The following is a 16,713-nucleotide window of genomic DNA, read 5'->3' on the forward strand; positions in this document are numbered from 1 at the left end:
CCGCACTCTCAGGAGAAAGACCATGTCGGATCCCGTTGGTTGACGCGCTTCGGAGTGCGGGACGTCGTGCAAGACACAGTGGCTGCCATCATCTTACATTTACACTCATCGCAGTTAATGTGCCCCTCATCTACACCGGCGAATACACTCACACACATACACACACAAAGGACATGTTCAAAGCCCATCGAGACCTAATGAACAGGCATGATCGACTCGGCCACGGTATTCCTTCTCATGGATGGGGCAATGGCTCTTCCAGTTTCTTTTGCCCGTTCTGAGTACGCCAACCCTTCACTGCTACGACATGCATGTTTGCAAGCCCGGCATCACGGCTCCGCCTCGGGCGTATCGTCGAACCAACTCAGACCAACCGAACGTCAATGTTCCCCCCTCTACTTCTTCCATTGACTTCGCTCCTTTAAAAAAAAAGTTTTAATACACTCCGTCACGCTCTCCCTCACTTCTCAAGAGCGGAAGAAGTCTATTCGCCGAGTAGCTGCGCAGAAAACTACTACAGCGAACCCACCCGAGCCTGTGACTGCGACTGCAGTCTCGCCAAGCGACAATGTCAGAACAGATAGACATGTCCTCATTCACAGGCAGCGCCTCTAGGGCAGAAGGCTCTGCCACCGCGGCGTTGGACTGGTCGTACGTCTCCCTGCCGCCGCCGAGCACCTTCGACTACTTCACGGAACGCTACTACCATCAATTCAGTATTCATGACTGCAAAAAAGTGAAAGATAACAACTGCCGCATTCTGCAACACAGCAACGGATTGTGTGTACTTTGTCTTGATCCGAATCATGAGCTCGTGCGACGATGCGCGACAGCTGATTCGGGTGTGACGGTGGCCAAAGTAGAATTCTTTAAGGGTCGCACCGCCATCACGCCTGAGAGCATTCAAGTTGTGGGCAAGAAGAAAAAGAACGCTTTAGTCTGCCAGAATGACACGAAGCTCTGTGGCATCTCGCTTTCGGACGGAGCGGAGTACACGATTCCCGCTTGTGTTAACGGGTTTGTGCTCGAGCTGAACGCCACTTTGCTGAAGCAGCCGTGGATGGTGGCAGCGGCTCCCACTGCGGAGGGCTACTTGGCCGTCATCAACCCAACCTCCAAGGCGGATTTCAGTGGGTATGAGAAGGTGTGGACGGCCACCGGCGGAGACGCCGCCGTCGCCGGCGAAGATGACGACTAAACTTGCGCATCCATCAACGGACAACCCACCCGGTCCTCGCCAGTCCTAAGGGCTCGCGCAAGGGATGTGCCGACAGGTGGAAGACATGATTTGAGAAGTGAGATGGCGGGGTATCTGTTGTGCGGTGTGGATGGACAAGCGCATCCCCACGCGTCCCTGTGACCTCTATACATGCCAGCTCTCAATACCGAAACGTTGTACCTCTTTTGTGCAACTGAGGGAGGCTGGTGGTGGTCGGAGTGGGTATTCGCCTCACACTCTTCTTCTCGTCTCTTACGTCTTCTCCCGCTCTGTTTCCCCCGCTCGCTGTATATCGCCTTTATGGCCAGTGTTACTGTGTGGCGCTACATGTGCAGCCCTGCCTTTGCTACCCACCCGTACTCCTCACACACATGCACGCACACGCGGTACCCCCCCCCCCCCCAGTGTGCGTGCTCTCTACACGTGCATGCTCATCATCTTACACGGGCGCCCATCGCCAGCTATCGTCTACTTTTGAATCACTCACCACCCCCTTACTTTGCTTCCTCAGCTGTCTTGCCGCATTTGGAAGTGGGAGGAGGGGGGGAGGGGCATGCATTCTAGCAACTCTGCACCTCTGTTGAGCAGAAACATTGATCTCACAAGCGTTGAACTTGCGCTGTCTGGGCCACGACCGTTCTCCACAGAGTTGACAGGGGAGCCCGTCAACTACCACGCCTCCTCGCCAGACGAGATTGCGCTGGTCAAGTTATGTCGCTCTCTTGGTGTCGTGTTGACCTATCGAGACATCACATCGGTGGCCTTCACCGTCGGCGACGCTGCGCAGCCGTACACGTACACAATTGTCAAAACGTTTCCCCTCTCATCGGAGCGCAAGTGCGTGGGCATATCATACTAGGCGAACGCACTGGGAGCAGCGACGGCAGCAACGCACAGGAGACCTTCAAGCTCTATATGAAAGGCGCGGATGAGAAGATGGCGTCCGTTTTGCGGCAATCGGATTGGTTGGGCGAGTGTTGCCAGGAGTTGGCGCAGATGGGGCTGCGAACACTAGGGTTTGCCGGTCGCACCCCCAGTGAGGATATCCTCCGTACTTTTCTCCACCAGTACGAGGCTGCCATGTCTATCCTCGGTAACGATCGTGCAGAAGCGATCGAGACCGCAATGCGTGCATTAGAGCGAGACACGACACTCATCGGGGTTACGGGGGGGGGGGGGAAGATGAGCTGCAAGATGATGCCGTAGTGTGTCTGGAAACGCTCGGCATGTGCGGTATAAAGGTGTGGATGCTAACTGCTGACAAAGTCGAGACTGCCACCACCAATTGGTCGATCAACTCGACTCATTCCCCGGCACTGCCGCATCGAAAGTACCTCTGCAGTATGGCACCGGCAGACATGTACGAACGGCTGGATGAGCTGCAGGAAGAGTTGCACTGGTGTATCAAGGATGGCGGCCTAGTGCTACAATAAACCTTGGTTCTAGATGAAAATACATTGGTGTATTGTCTTTCTGATGCCTCCACCTTCGCTGAAGTGGTCAGCGGCATGTGCGATCGCTGCCGCGACGCGCGGGTTTCGGTCATGGGTGATGGTGGCAATGACGTGTCGATGATTCAGGCCGCCAACGTGGGGATTGGCATTGAGGGAGAGGAGGGGAATCAGGCAAGCGTGGATGTCGACTTCTCCATCACCAAGTTCTCGCACTGTCTGCGGCTGATCCTGTGGCATGGGCGCAACTCCTACCGGCGCACATGTAGGCTCAGTCAGATCATCATGCATCGTGGCATCGTCTTCTCCGTATTATTTGCTGGGACAACGATGTCTTTGTTCAACGGGTACCTGCTGATGGGGTACTCCACCGTTTTTCACAATGGCACCAGCCTTTGCACTGGTGCTCGACGAAGACCTCGAGGAATCCGACGTGCACGAGTACCCGTTTTTCTACAAAGATCTGCTCAAGGCCCGCCCAATGAACACCCGCACCTTTCTGGAGTGGGTACGGGCATCTTTCTTTCAAGGAGGCGTCATGATGCCTGCGACGCTGGAGCTCTTCAAGTCGGAGATGTTTCAAATTGTTACGATCGCCTACACGTCCCTCCTGATAACAGAGCTGAGCGTCATTGGTGCTACCGCACATCTCCGCATTCTCTGGCGGGTACGCCGTCCGCGTTTTTTTTTTCTCTTTTTGAGCTCCGAGGTGGTGTCGCTCGTGATGTTTTTCCTCGCCCTGGTTTTGCTGCCTGAGACATTTGATCGCAAAAATTTTATCTCGTGGAGCTGCTAGTGGCGCGTGGCGGTGATGTGTCTCGCCAGCTTTGCACCACTCATAATATTTCAGTTGATTGGCAAATACTTTCTTTTTAACAGGCGCATCGAAGTCTCCTGCCGGGGCCGTCGGAGGTGATCCCCATGCGAACTCATCACATACTGTGAAGGCCCCAAACACTTTTTTTATGATTTTTTTTCGCGTCGCCTCTCTGCCTCTCTCTTTTTATCGTCTTGTCTGATGCTCCCGTCTGTTGCCTCGCTGTAGGAATGTGCTGTCGTGCATTGCCACGTGCTCTTTTCTCCTCCTCTTGTTTCACTTCCATAAAAGACGAGAGCTCAACTCAGTGTGGCGTGTTAGAGACGAGCACACGTCTTCCCCACGGAGAAGACGTGACCCTATCCATCCCCCCACCCGGCGCCGGTGAGTCGAAACAATGTATCACCACAGATGTCCGGCGCCTAGGTCCTAGGTGGCGATGCGTTAGAGAGAGAGAAACTAGCGATAGTGACAGCACCTGTTCTATCCGAGGGATACATAAATTGTCTGTGTGACTCGAAGGTGCCTCGTCGCGCCCTCACTGTCACTTGGGGGAATGCACCGTCTGCTGACCAGCTTAATGGAAGCGACGTTGAGAGGGTCCGCCTCCGCAGCGGGGGGAGGAAAGGAAGGAGAGGGTGGGGGGGCAGGGGTTTGAGGCAGCTGAATTGAAGTGCTGCATGGAAGCACGGAAACGTGGGAAAAGAAGCAAATCCTTTAATGGACGCACTTCCGAGGGCTCTGCTGCAATGACTTCTCCTCACTTTCTTCTTCTTCGGCATGCCCCACCCCACCCTTCCCCTCCAGACTCTGCCGTACGTTTGTGGGTATGTGTCTGTGCGCTTCCTCTCGCTTTTCTGTCTTTTTTTTGTCTGCTGTGATCCCTTTTCCTGTCATGTTAGTCCTGCTATTCGTATCTGGTCTCTCGCTTAGTGCCGCGCTCAGCTGGTCTTCACGGCCCATGAGCGCACCTGTCGCGTAGACAGCGAGTGGAAGATGTACAGGAATATGCACACGCTAGGGAAGAACACAGAGCGAATATTGGAAAAGATAAAGAAGCGATGGCAGTGAGACGCAAGCCGAAGACATCACGAAGGATAGGGAGCGCTGCCTGTGCACTGTGAAACAAAGCTGTAATACACCACCTTTCTTTTTCTCCCATCCCTCTGCATATATATATATATATATATTGTCTGCTTATACATATAGAATGTATACCAGAGCGTGTATGGGTACATGTGATTGAGGACCCCAATCAAAATAGCCTGCGCAGGAGCGTCTCAGACCTTGTCTCCCCCTTCCCTTACGTGCTATCAGTACGCGACGAGTACTCCCCCTTCACATGACGCGCTCGCACGCCTACGGAGGACTACGTCTCCCAACACGGAGGAGAAAAAAAGGAAAAAAAAACAGTACATCGGCAATGCTACTCTCTCTCTCTCTCTCCCGCTAGCACCTCTTACACCGATGCTCTTGAGTTGCTCTCTCGTTATTATCTTCCGCCTATATACCGCTGGGTCTATTGGAGTGCGTGTGTGTGTGTGTCTGGGCGTCGCAGCATTTTCCTCCTTTCCTTGGTGTGAGCTGTAGTCTTGCTCGCGCGCTCCCCCCCCCCCCCACACACACACACACTCCACTCTCTCTCATTCACGCTCGGCCTCCTCGCCAGCGGCCTGGGCTTACTTATCGGGACAACTAGCAAAGAAAAAAAAAGCGAACGGAAGAGAAAACCCACACGGTTGGAGAACCTGAAATCCCTTTGCTGGGGTGCGGCTTCTCACGTGTGGCGACCCATCATGCACTGTGTCGGACGCGCTCGCGCGGCGCTAGCGTCTCCAGCTACGTCGTCATCAACTGCTGTGGTGGACTTTGTACATGCCACTCGCGCACTCCCGATAGCGGTACATCCATTGTGTGCAGTGAGGTCACGGCTGTCAGCTCTCCTGTCAAACAAAGGTGCGCGTGGCACTTTACACAACCAAGCCCAAGCGTCATGTGGATCACTACAGACGCCATTGCGGCACTTTAGGGGCTGCACAAACGCCCCTGATGCCATCAACCCCGAGGAGATCGACTTTGTTGGTGCGCAAGAGACGCTGGCTGGTGCTGTGAAAGCTGACGCATTCCGCGGAGACGAAAACCCACACACCACCATGTCCACGCCATCGGTTGCATGGAGCACAACGAACTCGCCAGCATTTCCCTCGGTCTTCGCTGATGTCAAGGTTGTGGACCCGTTCACACGAGCGCGGATGCTGGGCTTTGTGCGACGACACCACACTGCGACAGCCCAGGAGTCCGACAGCACCTCGGATGCCGCCAGTGGCGCTACCGCGGTCGGTTTTCGGACTGAAGCGGTTTGTGGTGGAGAGCTCTTTCACGCCCGCCTCCAGCTCCCCGTGACGAGCGTGGCTCGCCACCTTCTAGAGGAGATGAGCGCCGTCGGCGGCTCAGGCGTACCGACGGTGCTCTGGGCACACGGTGTTTCCAACACGGCAAAGGAGGCGGAATTGCTGGCTGCCATGCACGCGGAGCAGATGGCAGACCTGCTAGGGTACCACGTTTTCACCCTACCGTCAAAGCAGCACAAGCACGCCGAGGGGGCCCGTGCGGCAGGACGCTACGCGTCCTCACCAGAGGACAAGGACAGCGGCCCCTCCACCGAGCAACGCATGGCGCAGTGGCCTCTGCCGTTGAGGCGTGTCCTGACGGACGAGGAGACGGAAAGCGGAGAATATCAGCTAGTGAACACGGCGTCCGCCATACGGCACTACATCTTCCCGGACCATACACTGTTGTCACCGTGCGTGTTGGATCCCAAGTCACGGCACCGGATCGAGGCCATATTTGCGCGCGCTCCTCCTAACAGCCCCTCGTTTGCGCAGCAGCTGAGTACGGAAAGGGTGCGAACCCTGACCGCGAGCAGCGCGGCCAGCGGTGGCGAAGAGGCTATGGTGGCGAGACTTGTTTTGCCACCACAGGTGACAGGCATCACGAACCCTTCGATGGACCTGGTTGCCTCTGGAAAGGCAGCGGAACGGGCAACCGCGGTGCTGCTGGCATGCATGCACGCCGAGCTTCTCTTGGACGCCGTGGGCGTGCCCATTTTCGACGACCCAGTGACACAGAAGACGCATGCAATGGCGGCCTGGAGCTACGGACGCCCCGCCCCCCTTCCCGGCGTGAAGCCAAAGAATCCGTCCCACGTGCACCTGCCACAGCCCCTGAAGGCGCTTCCAGTGGGGGCCGCAGGAGACGGTCGCGCTCGCACGTCGTCGCGCTCCGCTGAGGAAGACTGGTTCCACAGGCATGACGTTGTCACTGACCAGTGCGGAAGCTTTGTCGAAACCGCGGTTGGCGAGTCAACCGCGGTGGAGGACATCACTGCGTTTCTTCACGCCCACGGCGCCATGCGGGCCGCTGCGCCTTTTCTGCACGTGTCGATCGGTCCTCGTGTCAAGTCCACAGTGTTGCTGCCTTTGCCGGACTCCTACGGCATTCGCGGTGGTGTAGGAATAGCTTCGAACGCACAGGATGCTGACACCCTTGCTGCCATGCACGCACTGGATATCCTGTGCATGCTCCGTGTCCCGGTAAAAACAACGGCGGGCACCGATGACACGTGGAAGCGTGCTCGCCGTGAACGCATTCCAGATGTGCCGTACGAGTCAGCGGACATCTCCACGCCGAGTCCGCCAGCTCGCCGGTGCACCTTGAAGAAGCTAAGCAAGCAAATCACTGTCGCCGCAGCAACATTGACAGAGAATCCGGTGTCCGTGGATGAAACACAAGCGAGTCTCCACAGCACCACCAACACGTCGACACCGTTGCGGCGCCGTGCGGTGAAGCGCGCGCGACTGGCCTCGGAGGCGTCTGCACCGGAAAACATCGCCCCGCGGCGGGGGTCAAACGAGGCGACCGTCTCCTCCTCGCCGTCATTGACCGTCCCGGAAACGGCAAGGAAGCCTGATGAGGAGCGGTTGACCGCAGTGCGCGCCGTGGTGCCGAAGGAGTTCTGGGACATGCACGCTGACAGCCCTGATGGGTACATTATGATAGCCCCGGGCGTGCCGGAGGGGTCTGCGATGGCTGCGTATGCAATCACATCCCCCCGAAAAATGGACAAATCGGCGAAGGGGCGCATACTTGACTACTTGGCAACTGTCGGACGTCGCCTCGACGATGTGATCGTGGTGAAGCAAGCCCTCAGCGAGGACGAAACGGAGGGCCGTCCGCGGCATAGGTGTGCGCTCAAAGTGCCACTACCGGCCGTTTGCGGTGAACCTCGACTTGCGCTAGGCGAGGCGGACACGATCGCCGACGCTGAAAACGCCGCCTGTATGCACGCGGAGCTCATCCTTGACACACTCGGGGTCTGCCTCTACACCGATCCCGTGAAACAGAAGCGGCACGCTGAGGCGTGCGCACAGTGGGGTCGATGGGCGCCATGTACTCCTGGCGAGGAGCGATCAAGCGAAACACCTTCCCCGCCGCCGCTGCGCCGCGAACACGCCGGCTCGCTCCACTGGGAGCGCCAAAAGGAACGGAAGAAAAAACGAGGCGGCGGATTTGGCGCGTCGCAAGACACAAGAAAAGAGCCGACCAGCACTGAAGAGACCCGCGAGAAGGCCGCGCCCCCCGGCGGCTCCACCGAAGCGAAAAGCACGGATGCATTCTCTTCAGAGGATGCAGACCAGGCGGCGATAGAGGACTCGGAAGCGTTTGAGCACGTGGTGGAAGCACAACTCGACAGTCTCAGCAAAAATCGTGTGCAGTACTATTTGAGGTACGAAAATTTGAAAGTGTCCCCCATCACGTTCACAGCTGTTATGGGTCGCAATGTGCTCATACATGTGGCGACCTGGCTTCTGCCGGTACCTGCCCGCTACAGCGGCGAAGGGGAAACTCCGAAGTGCCTGGAGTACGCTGTCAAGGGTGCCGCCTCAACCCGGAGAGATGCAGAGCTGCTGTCCTGGATGCATGCAGAGCGCATCTTGGACTTTCTCGGCATCCCTCTTTTCCCGAACTTGCCCATGCTGCAGGCATATCACGCCAAATGTGCAGAAACCGAGGGGAGGGTCGCCCCAACTGCGGTCACCGGGCCGTCGACCCCGCTGCCTAGCCCCAGTGCCGTCCCTGTGAGGCCATTGCAACTGCGCCTGAAGTGCTTTCACGTTGACCTGACGATCCCGTCACCGCCGTGTCCGTCGACTGACACCGAAGACGGCTCTTTTGTGAGCCCAGGTGTTTGGGACGCGTACGTCGAGTCGTGTGCCACCTACGTGCTCGCCAAACAGATGGCGACCAAAAACAGCTTCTACCAGGAGCAACGGGTGCCGCGCACAGGAGACGTGGTGATCGATGCCGCCCTCGCTGAGGCGGAGGCGAAACCCCTCGATAAAGATGCCCGGGCCCGTCTTGCGGCCTACTGCCTTGCGACGCTCAAGAAGTTTGTTCCACAGTACGAGTCTTATGTTGTTGGTCCACCTCATCACAGGGTGACCTACGCGACGATCCCACTTCCCGGTTTCGAGTACTTGCTAGGACGTGGTGTGGGGTCTAATAAAGTGGTGGCCCAGCGGCGGGCCGCCATGCACGCCCTGGCAATCTTGCGGCGTGTCGACGACTCGTACGACGACAAGTTCGCCGTAGCCTCCGCGTTCGTGAAGAAGAAAAACGCCACCAACAAGTTGAATGAGGACACCCAAGCCCTCTCCGACGACGAGTTTGACCTCGACACCTTCAACACGCTTCCCCTCATCAACGCAGACGCCGAAAGCGCGATGACGAAGCAGGAGCAACGCCACCTCAGCCGTTTCAGCTCTCTCTTTGTCAGCCAGTTGGCGTGGTACTCGAAGGAGCGCACTTTTACTTCGAGTGGCAAAAAGCGCGCCGTTCAACTGTACACGGTGTGCTTCGATCTGCCACCCCCCGAGGAGCGCCAACTTGTCCGTTTGCTGCCGAGAGAGGAAAGCGATGTGAAGTCGAAGACACCGGCCTCTACGGATGTGATGAAACTAGACCTGGGTAGCGCCTCAGTGACAGACCCAGATGCGACGCGCGTGAGATCGGGTGCAATCTTTTCTGTCTGTGTCTCCATTGTCGACGAGGAGGGGCAGAAGCTGACAGCCCGCTGCAGTGGTGGTGGATGCAAGGACAACATCACTAGTGCCTACGAAAAGCTATTCGTAATGATGGACGAAAGCATTCCCGCGATGAAGCAGATCTGCGAGTTGCTAAAACGAAACCCGTACCTGCTACCGGCGTTGATTCCATCGTTGACGATCCCTGACGCGGTGCGGGAACGAATGCAGACTTGCCTGCAGAACCAGAAGGACTTGGCTAACGAAACGACCTACTCGACGAACAAGGCGTCCTGCATACCACACCAAAAGCGTTCCAGTGAACATAACAAGGCTCAACTTGACGAAGGCAAGGAAAATAGTATCACCGCTGCGGAGAAGGCCGTCGAAACGATGGCGAAGGAGTCTGCCCGTCTTCTTGAGCAGCTACAGCGACGTAGCACAGACCCTGTATACTTGGATAAATTCGCGACCAGGCGCGCCCAGCTGAGCATTGCAGAGCATAAGCAAGAGATTCTTGACAGCATTCGAAACAACCCCGTCACCATCATCTGCGGTACGACCGGCTGTGGCAAAACGACTCAGGTTCCTCAGTACATCCTCGACGAGGAGATTCTCAAGGGTAAGGGCGGGAGCTGCTCCATCGTGGTCACGCAGCCGCGGCGACTCAGTGCAGTGTCGATTGCGCAGCGCGTCGCAGCGGAACGACTGGAGCCGCTAGAGGAGTCCACAGGGTATATTATTCGCTTTGACGCACGCCAGGGTCGCCACATTACTTTTGTCACGACAGGGCTGCTCCTCCGCATAATGCAGTCGGACGCGCTGCTGGGGAAGTACACTCACATCATTATCGATGAAATTCACGAACGTGATATTTATTCCGATTTCGTGTTGACACTCCTGCGACAAGTGCTAGAAAAGCGGCCTGACCTTCGCGTTGTCCTGATGAGCGCCACGTTACAGGCCGGTGATTTCCAGGCGTACTTTACGGGTGCCCCGCTTATTCAGGTCGAAGGGCAGGTCTTTCCGGTCAAGGAGTACTTCTTGGAGGATCTTGTTCCCTTTGCGCACGAGCACAATGTCATGACGCCTCTCCTGAAGGAGGCCGCCACCGTTCTGGAGAGCGACCAAAACAGAAGACACGACATTTCAGGGCAGCCATCTATCTTTGGTGCACGTACCCCCACCTCGGCGTCAAGCGAGGACAGTGTTGCGGCCACCATCGCTCGTCCACGCTACGGCATTCTCGAGGCGTCGACGCCAATAGACTACCCCACCATCCTTTTCGCCGTGGAGCAGGCACTTCGCATGATCGACCTCACCGACTCCTCTATCCTTGTGTTCCTGCCGGGGTGGGACGAGATTCGAAGGGCACTAGATGTGCTGGAGCGCAATACATCATACTACGTCCTCCCGCTGCACTCGGCAGTGTCTGCTGAGGGGCAGCTGAAGTGCTTTTTGCCTGCACCGCCCGGCAAAGTGAAGATTATTCTCTCCACCAATATTGCTGAAAGTGGCGTGACGATCGACGACGTTGGCGTTGTGATCGACACCGGGCGAATGAAGCAGCTCACCTACGCCACACGGATGCGCTCTTTTTCTCCGAGAAGCGACCCACAGGGCTACGACTCAACCCGGGTCGAAGACGCTACAACCACGCCGTCTAGATCAGAGGTGCCGGAGGATGCGCAAGGCAAGTACTCGCATTTGATGCACATCTACGCGAGCCGTGCTAACTGCGTACAGCGCCGCGGTCGCGTCGGTCGCACACGCCCTGGGCTGTGCATACGTCTTTATTCGCGAGAGCACTTCCGCAATTTGCATGAGTTTCAAACACCTGAGCTGCTGCGCACCCCGCTGGACACACTGTGCCTCACTATCTTGAAGCTGGGTGTCGGTGCTCCTCCGCAACTTCTGAAGAAGGCAATGGAGCCGCCACTCGAGACAGAGGTGGAGGGCGCCATGAAGCGACTCTACGACCTCGGCGCAACCGACGAACGCGGTGAACTCACTCCCCTAGGGCATCGCCTGGCAAAGCTGCCGGTCGAGCCGACAACTGGCAAAACGATTCTACTCGGCGCCGCATTCCGGTGCCTCGACACCGCCTTGACAATTGCTGCCACGGCTGAGAACGGTGTCTTCGCTCGCTCGTTTGATATGCGTGCATCCTCCCGGCTTCACCGCGAGGATCTTTCCTGCGACACCCTCTCTGACATCCTCGCCTCCGTAAACGGGTACAATTTTTGGGTGTCCCTGCTCCGCAAAGAAGCTCAAGGGCAGATGGCGGTGCAGGTCAAGGCGCGTCAACTGAGTGTGCCAGCGCTGATGCAAGCCACACTGCTGAAGCGGCAGTATTGCAACCTCCTCGTGGAAGATGGCTTCATTGGTGAGGAGTCAAAGGCACCGACGCCGACAAACGGAGGCCGCCTTTCCCGCGACGACATGGTGTTCATTGAATCCTCGGAACACTCGCGCAACGCATTCGACGTTGGACTGTCCAAGTGTCTGCTCAGCGCAGGCGCGCTTCCCAAAGTTGCAATGATAACTGGACCACACGTGCTGCGCACGCTTTTTGAGAATTACATCATTATGATGAACGACACTGTACTCAGGATGAGCGGATTGACGGAGACGTCAAATCCCTATGTGATTTACAGTGGACTTATGAAAATACCAGACAAGGAGACGCTCATGGCGCATCATCTAACCTCTGTCTCGCTCTGGTCGGTTCTGCTGATGAGCACGCGTTCGACTCGGATAGACTACGATCAGGAGCTTCAGCTCGGTATTGTGAGCGAATGGATCTTCTTCCGCGCGAGCTACGCCACAATTGAGCTTGTGCGGCGCTTCAAAGCTCTTCTCGACTGTCGCCTCTCTCGAAAGTTTCTCGAGCCGGCAGACGCAGTCAACAACGCGCAACTGGATGAGCTGTGCGATATTGTGCGGGAACTCGCCAATATGCGCTACCACCCAAATCAGCTGCAGCCTACATCTGTGATGTGGGGTGAAAAAGGGAAAATTCTATCTCCTGACGGTGACGTGGACAACCCAACGGGTGACCCCGAGGTTGAGAGCGCTGAAGTGAACGACGCAGTGGAGTGACGCGCTGGCGCACGTTACGGGGGATGAGAAGGGGTGGGGTGGGGGTGGGTGGGTGGGGGGGGGTAATATGACCAGTGGTGCGGGAGGAATGGGAAATGCCCGCATCGCATCGGCTTTGCTCCCGCACTTTTTCCTTGTCGAATCCGATTCATTCCTCGCGACTGTGTGTGTGTGTGTATGCAAGCGCAACTCTTCGATAATGGCCATCTCGTACGATGGAGGCTCGTTGTCCACTTGGAGTGGGTACACTGAGCTACATCAACGTCGAGTCCGCTATGCGGTTGTGTTGTGGTTGGCCCTCTTCTTGATGGCGCTGGGTGAATCGGGGATGGGGGGGGGGGAGGAAGGGCGGGGCTTGACCTTCTGTTCCGCCTATGTACGGGTTATCGAAGGCGAAGCAACCACGAATTTGGCATGGGCAGCTCTCAAGCTCTGGTTGCTGCTGTCATTCACGCGCTCCTCTTCTGCGGAGACCGTGTATTGTTTGCATATTTTTTTCGTTTCCCATGTGTGTGCGCTACCGCAGATCTGCGAAGCGGTGTGCAGCATATCCCTCATCATCACAGGTGCCTCTGTTCCTTCTTTTTTTGTGTGTGTGTGTGTGTGTGTGTGTGTGGCGATGGTGGCTGGTCCCTCGGTTGCTGGGGATATAAATCTATATATATATTTTTTTAATCTCCGCTTTGTCTGATTCCTGACCTCCTTTGGATCCTCGCCACGTGGAGATACGGGCCGCCGCCCCCCTCCCCCCGCCTCTCTCTCTCTCGTGTTATATGCGGGGGCTGGAAAGACGCATTTGTTTTTTGCTTGGTCTGTTTGGGGTCCGCCAGTACCACACCCACCGCCACACACAGGAAATAAAAATGGGAATGAACAACACAGAATCTCAGTCGGCTTTTTGCTGATCTCTGCCATGATGGAAAGCGTACTTTCTACTTCCCCTCCTTGTATAAACGCGTGGATCCCCTCCTGGGTTCGCCTGTCATCGCAGGGGTAGCCCTGGATCTCCACCACTGACAATGTACGACAGGCTTCTTAGCGGGGACCTCTCTCGATCTCGGTAGACCTCTTTCGCGTCACGCGCTAGCGCGTCAAGTGTGGAGTAAACGCCGACTCCCCCCCCCCTTCCCTCAACTCCCCCCCCCCTTCCCTCCCCCCACCGACACCGCCACCGCCACCATCCCCACCAACCCCCACGCCTCGGAAAGATTATCCCAGATGCAGTCATAAGGCTGCAATACCTCCCACTCAAAGTGTGTACTGACGCCACTGCATACTCCTCTCTCCTCTTTGTAAGCCTTCCTGCTGCTCTACTTTGATCACTTGCCCCTCGTACAAGAAGCGGTCTCTCTTCCTGTGGGGAGGGGGGGGGGGCGAGGGAGCTGCACAAGGACACACGAAAATCGCGAGACGCTCTCACGTGAACGCGTGGGAGTGACGACAGTCTAACAATGGATGACTTGCTCTTCTCATCCTCAAACGTTGCAGATTCGCCCTATTACCTAGGCGGAGTAAGCGACTCTTTAAGTCACCTGCCACCGTGGTACCAGCTGCTTTCCCTCGGTGGGGTCTTTTGCGTGATACACCTGCGGAATAATGCCGTTGTGACATGGCTTGTGGTGCAGTTGCACAGCTCCTTGGGCACAGAAGCCATGTGGCCAGATGAGTACAAGGACACGCTACAGGCTATGTCCTTCACGGAGCGGCTCTGCTTCACACTCTATGGTGCCGCTCTGGCAGCCGTGGCCGTCTTCCTCTTCCGGGTTTTCTGCCAAGATACGTGGAACATTGGAGGAAACGCATATCAACTGTTCCCCGACAAGAAGCTGCCAACGATTGCGATGGTGGCCCTCATGTGCGTCGTCGAGGGCATCCGATTGCAGCAGGTGATTGTGCAGCAGTTTGACACCCCTGGGTCCCTGTCGAGAATTGCTATGCGTAGCTTTGACCAGGCTACGGAGGCAAACACGGACCCGAGAGTCACCGAAAGCAACGCCCATTTAGTGATTCAGTTTGAGCTCCTGCGCGCCTACCTCGCGCAAACGTGTGCACATCGTCTCCCTGTTCTTCTCCTCGCCGGCGCCTATCGCGCGTTTCGCGATGTGCCCAAGAAAGCACATGTAGCGCTACGGTGGTACATGGCGACTATTGCCACCTTCATTATTCTGCAGGAAACGATCAGGATGTACATTCGATACTCGTGGACAGATTGCAGCTCGTGGGCCATAGTCGTCTGGTCCCTCGTGTTTCTCGGTGCCTTGAACTATGTATACGGTCCGTCTAAGCGAGCCGGGACGGTTGTGACAGTATCTTCGACGAATTGTGTTACAGAGGCATTTCGTGGTCTCATCACGTGTGGCGCACTCTGGCTCTTCGTCTCACTCGTCGTTTTGGCTGTCGTCGTGAGCGTGCACGAAGAGCTTTTGCTCATCTGGCTCTTCATCTCCCTCATGGTCCTGTGGACACCTGCCATCATCGATGCGTGTGCCACCGACTACATGGCATTTCTCGCTATCGGTGCGGGGTGTGTGGTGTACGCCATGGATGGGGTCTCATCTGTGTGGGCGAGCGTGCGCTTTGGTGCACTGTTTTTTTTGTGGTGGCTCTTCACGTCTCTTTTATACAACGCAACGCTGCACATCACTGCTTCCCGCTACATTGCCATGACAGTTGCTGCGGCCTGGTTTGGGGGCTCACTGACACCGCCAAGTGAATTGTGGATGAACACCGAGTCGCTGACGGAGTTGGGTCTAAGGGACAGCTATGGTGTTGTGCCTCTCTTCACGGCCCGCACTTTGTGGCTTCGCAACGTCGCAGACTTCCGCGCCATTCCAAAAGACTCGTGGATCTACGGCCCGGCGCAGGGCGACGGGAAGAGAGCCTTTGATCTTCTTCTTCACGGAGCGGCCCTGGCATGCGCTGTGTGTGTAGCAATCAGCTCCCTCGTTGAGCAGAGCCTCACCACCGAGGCGCGTTTTGCATGGAGGCAGCGCGATATCGTCAGCGCAACACCGGGGGTTCTTCTGCACAAAATGCTCCACACCGCTGTCGTCGTGGGGTGCGTGGCTGCATCGATCGGCATATGGTGGGTCGTGCGTTGGCAGGTGCTGCCAATGTGGACCCAGTTCCTACCCGACATAATCAGCAAAATACTCGCGACGGTGGCGGCGGTGACAGTGCTCGGCAATCTCATGGATATGCAAGATAGTATGTACATGGCGTCTGTACGCATTCTGGGTCTGCGTGATGCACTCCGCACTACAGATGGAAACGCAAATGCCTTTGACGATGAACCCAACCCCGCCTCCCCGCAAATGCCTACCGCTGCTGGCAATGACGGCCACCGCCGCAGGGCGTTTGAGTAACGAGGTATGGCAAATGAGAACTCCCCCCCCCAAAAAAAAAAAAAAGACCGAAAATCTTCGATAGTTTCGCCGATGGTGTTCGCTGCTGCCTAATATCTCCCCCAGAAAAAACGACATGCAAAGTCACTGTAAACCTGCCACACTCACCTCAGGATTTTTTTACCGTGTGCTTCACTTAGCCGATCACGGCACTCTAGAGTACCAGCGTCCAGTACCCGATCTTGTGGAGACACTCCGAGTCCGCAGTTGTGTCCTTGAAAACGGGTGCGAAGCGGTCTGCTCACCTCCTAAACTCCGACTTGCTGATCTTCCCGCACGTTTTTTCCCCTGCATATAATAATAAATTTACGAAAAAAACGGCTCAATACGTTTTCACACACACACACACACACCCTCTCTGCTGTACCTGTCGAGAGATGACACTATCTCTGATTGCGCTGAAAAATCCACAAGCCCGTCTATATCACCGAAAGAGTATTTAGTCATAAACTCACGTAACTTTTTTGCCTTTGCCTTCTCGCGTTTTTTTTTATTTTTCAATAGGACTCCTGTGCACTCTTCGGCATCATTACCATTGCATATAAGCATAGAGTTCTCTCCAACGCTCGTCGCGAGTCGGTGTTTTTTGTTGCCTTCCTCGTTTTTTCTCCCTTCCCCACTTCTGTGTGGCATTTTT

General features: G+C 56.2%; 5 protein-coding genes across 5 annotated transcripts; all 5 read left to right on the forward strand.

The window, feature by feature from the left end:
- Nucleotides 1-568: 568 nt before the first annotated feature.
- Nucleotides 569-1,198, forward strand: JKF63_01886 (uncharacterized protein; the record flags this gene model as incomplete). The annotated part of the gene is made up of 1 exon (XM_067897930.1): nt 569-1,198. One exon carries the CDS (start codon nt 569-571, stop codon nt 1,196-1,198), a length of 630 nt encoding a protein of 209 aa, XP_067754087.1.
- A 732-nt stretch (nt 1,199-1,930) lies between these two features.
- Nucleotides 1,931-2,425, forward strand: JKF63_01887 (uncharacterized protein; the record flags this gene model as incomplete). Its single annotated transcript, XM_067897931.1, has 1 exon — nt 1,931-2,425. The coding sequence occupies one exon, from the start codon at nt 1,931-1,933 to the stop codon at nt 2,423-2,425; it is 495 nt and encodes a 164-aa protein (XP_067754088.1).
- A 575-nt stretch (nt 2,426-3,000) lies between these two features.
- On the forward strand, nt 3,001-3,426 carry JKF63_01888 (uncharacterized protein; the record flags this gene model as incomplete). Its single annotated transcript, XM_067897932.1, has 1 exon — nt 3,001-3,426. The coding sequence occupies one exon, from the start codon at nt 3,001-3,003 to the stop codon at nt 3,424-3,426; it is 426 nt and encodes a 141-aa protein (XP_067754089.1).
- Nucleotides 3,427-4,954: 1,528 nt separating this feature from the next.
- JKF63_01889 (uncharacterized protein) lies at nt 4,955-12,672 on the forward strand (the record flags this gene model as incomplete). Its single annotated transcript, XM_067897933.1, has 3 exons — nt 4,955-5,064; nt 5,157-8,101; nt 8,171-12,672. 3 exons carry the CDS (start codon nt 4,955-4,957, stop codon nt 12,670-12,672), a joined length of 7,557 nt encoding a protein of 2,518 aa, XP_067754090.1.
- A 1,451-nt stretch (nt 12,673-14,123) lies between these two features.
- Nucleotides 14,124-16,037, forward strand: JKF63_01890 (uncharacterized protein; the record flags this gene model as incomplete). Its single annotated transcript, XM_067897934.1, has 1 exon — nt 14,124-16,037. The coding sequence occupies one exon, from the start codon at nt 14,124-14,126 to the stop codon at nt 16,035-16,037; it is 1,914 nt and encodes a 637-aa protein (XP_067754091.1).
- Between the last annotated feature and the right edge of the window lie 676 nt (nt 16,038-16,713).

Source organism: Porcisia hertigi, chromosome 34 (assembly GCF_017918235.1).
Source record: "Porcisia hertigi strain C119 chromosome 34, whole genome shotgun sequence".
In the NCBI taxonomy this organism is placed as follows: domain Eukaryota; phylum Euglenozoa; class Kinetoplastea; order Trypanosomatida; family Trypanosomatidae; genus Porcisia; species Porcisia hertigi.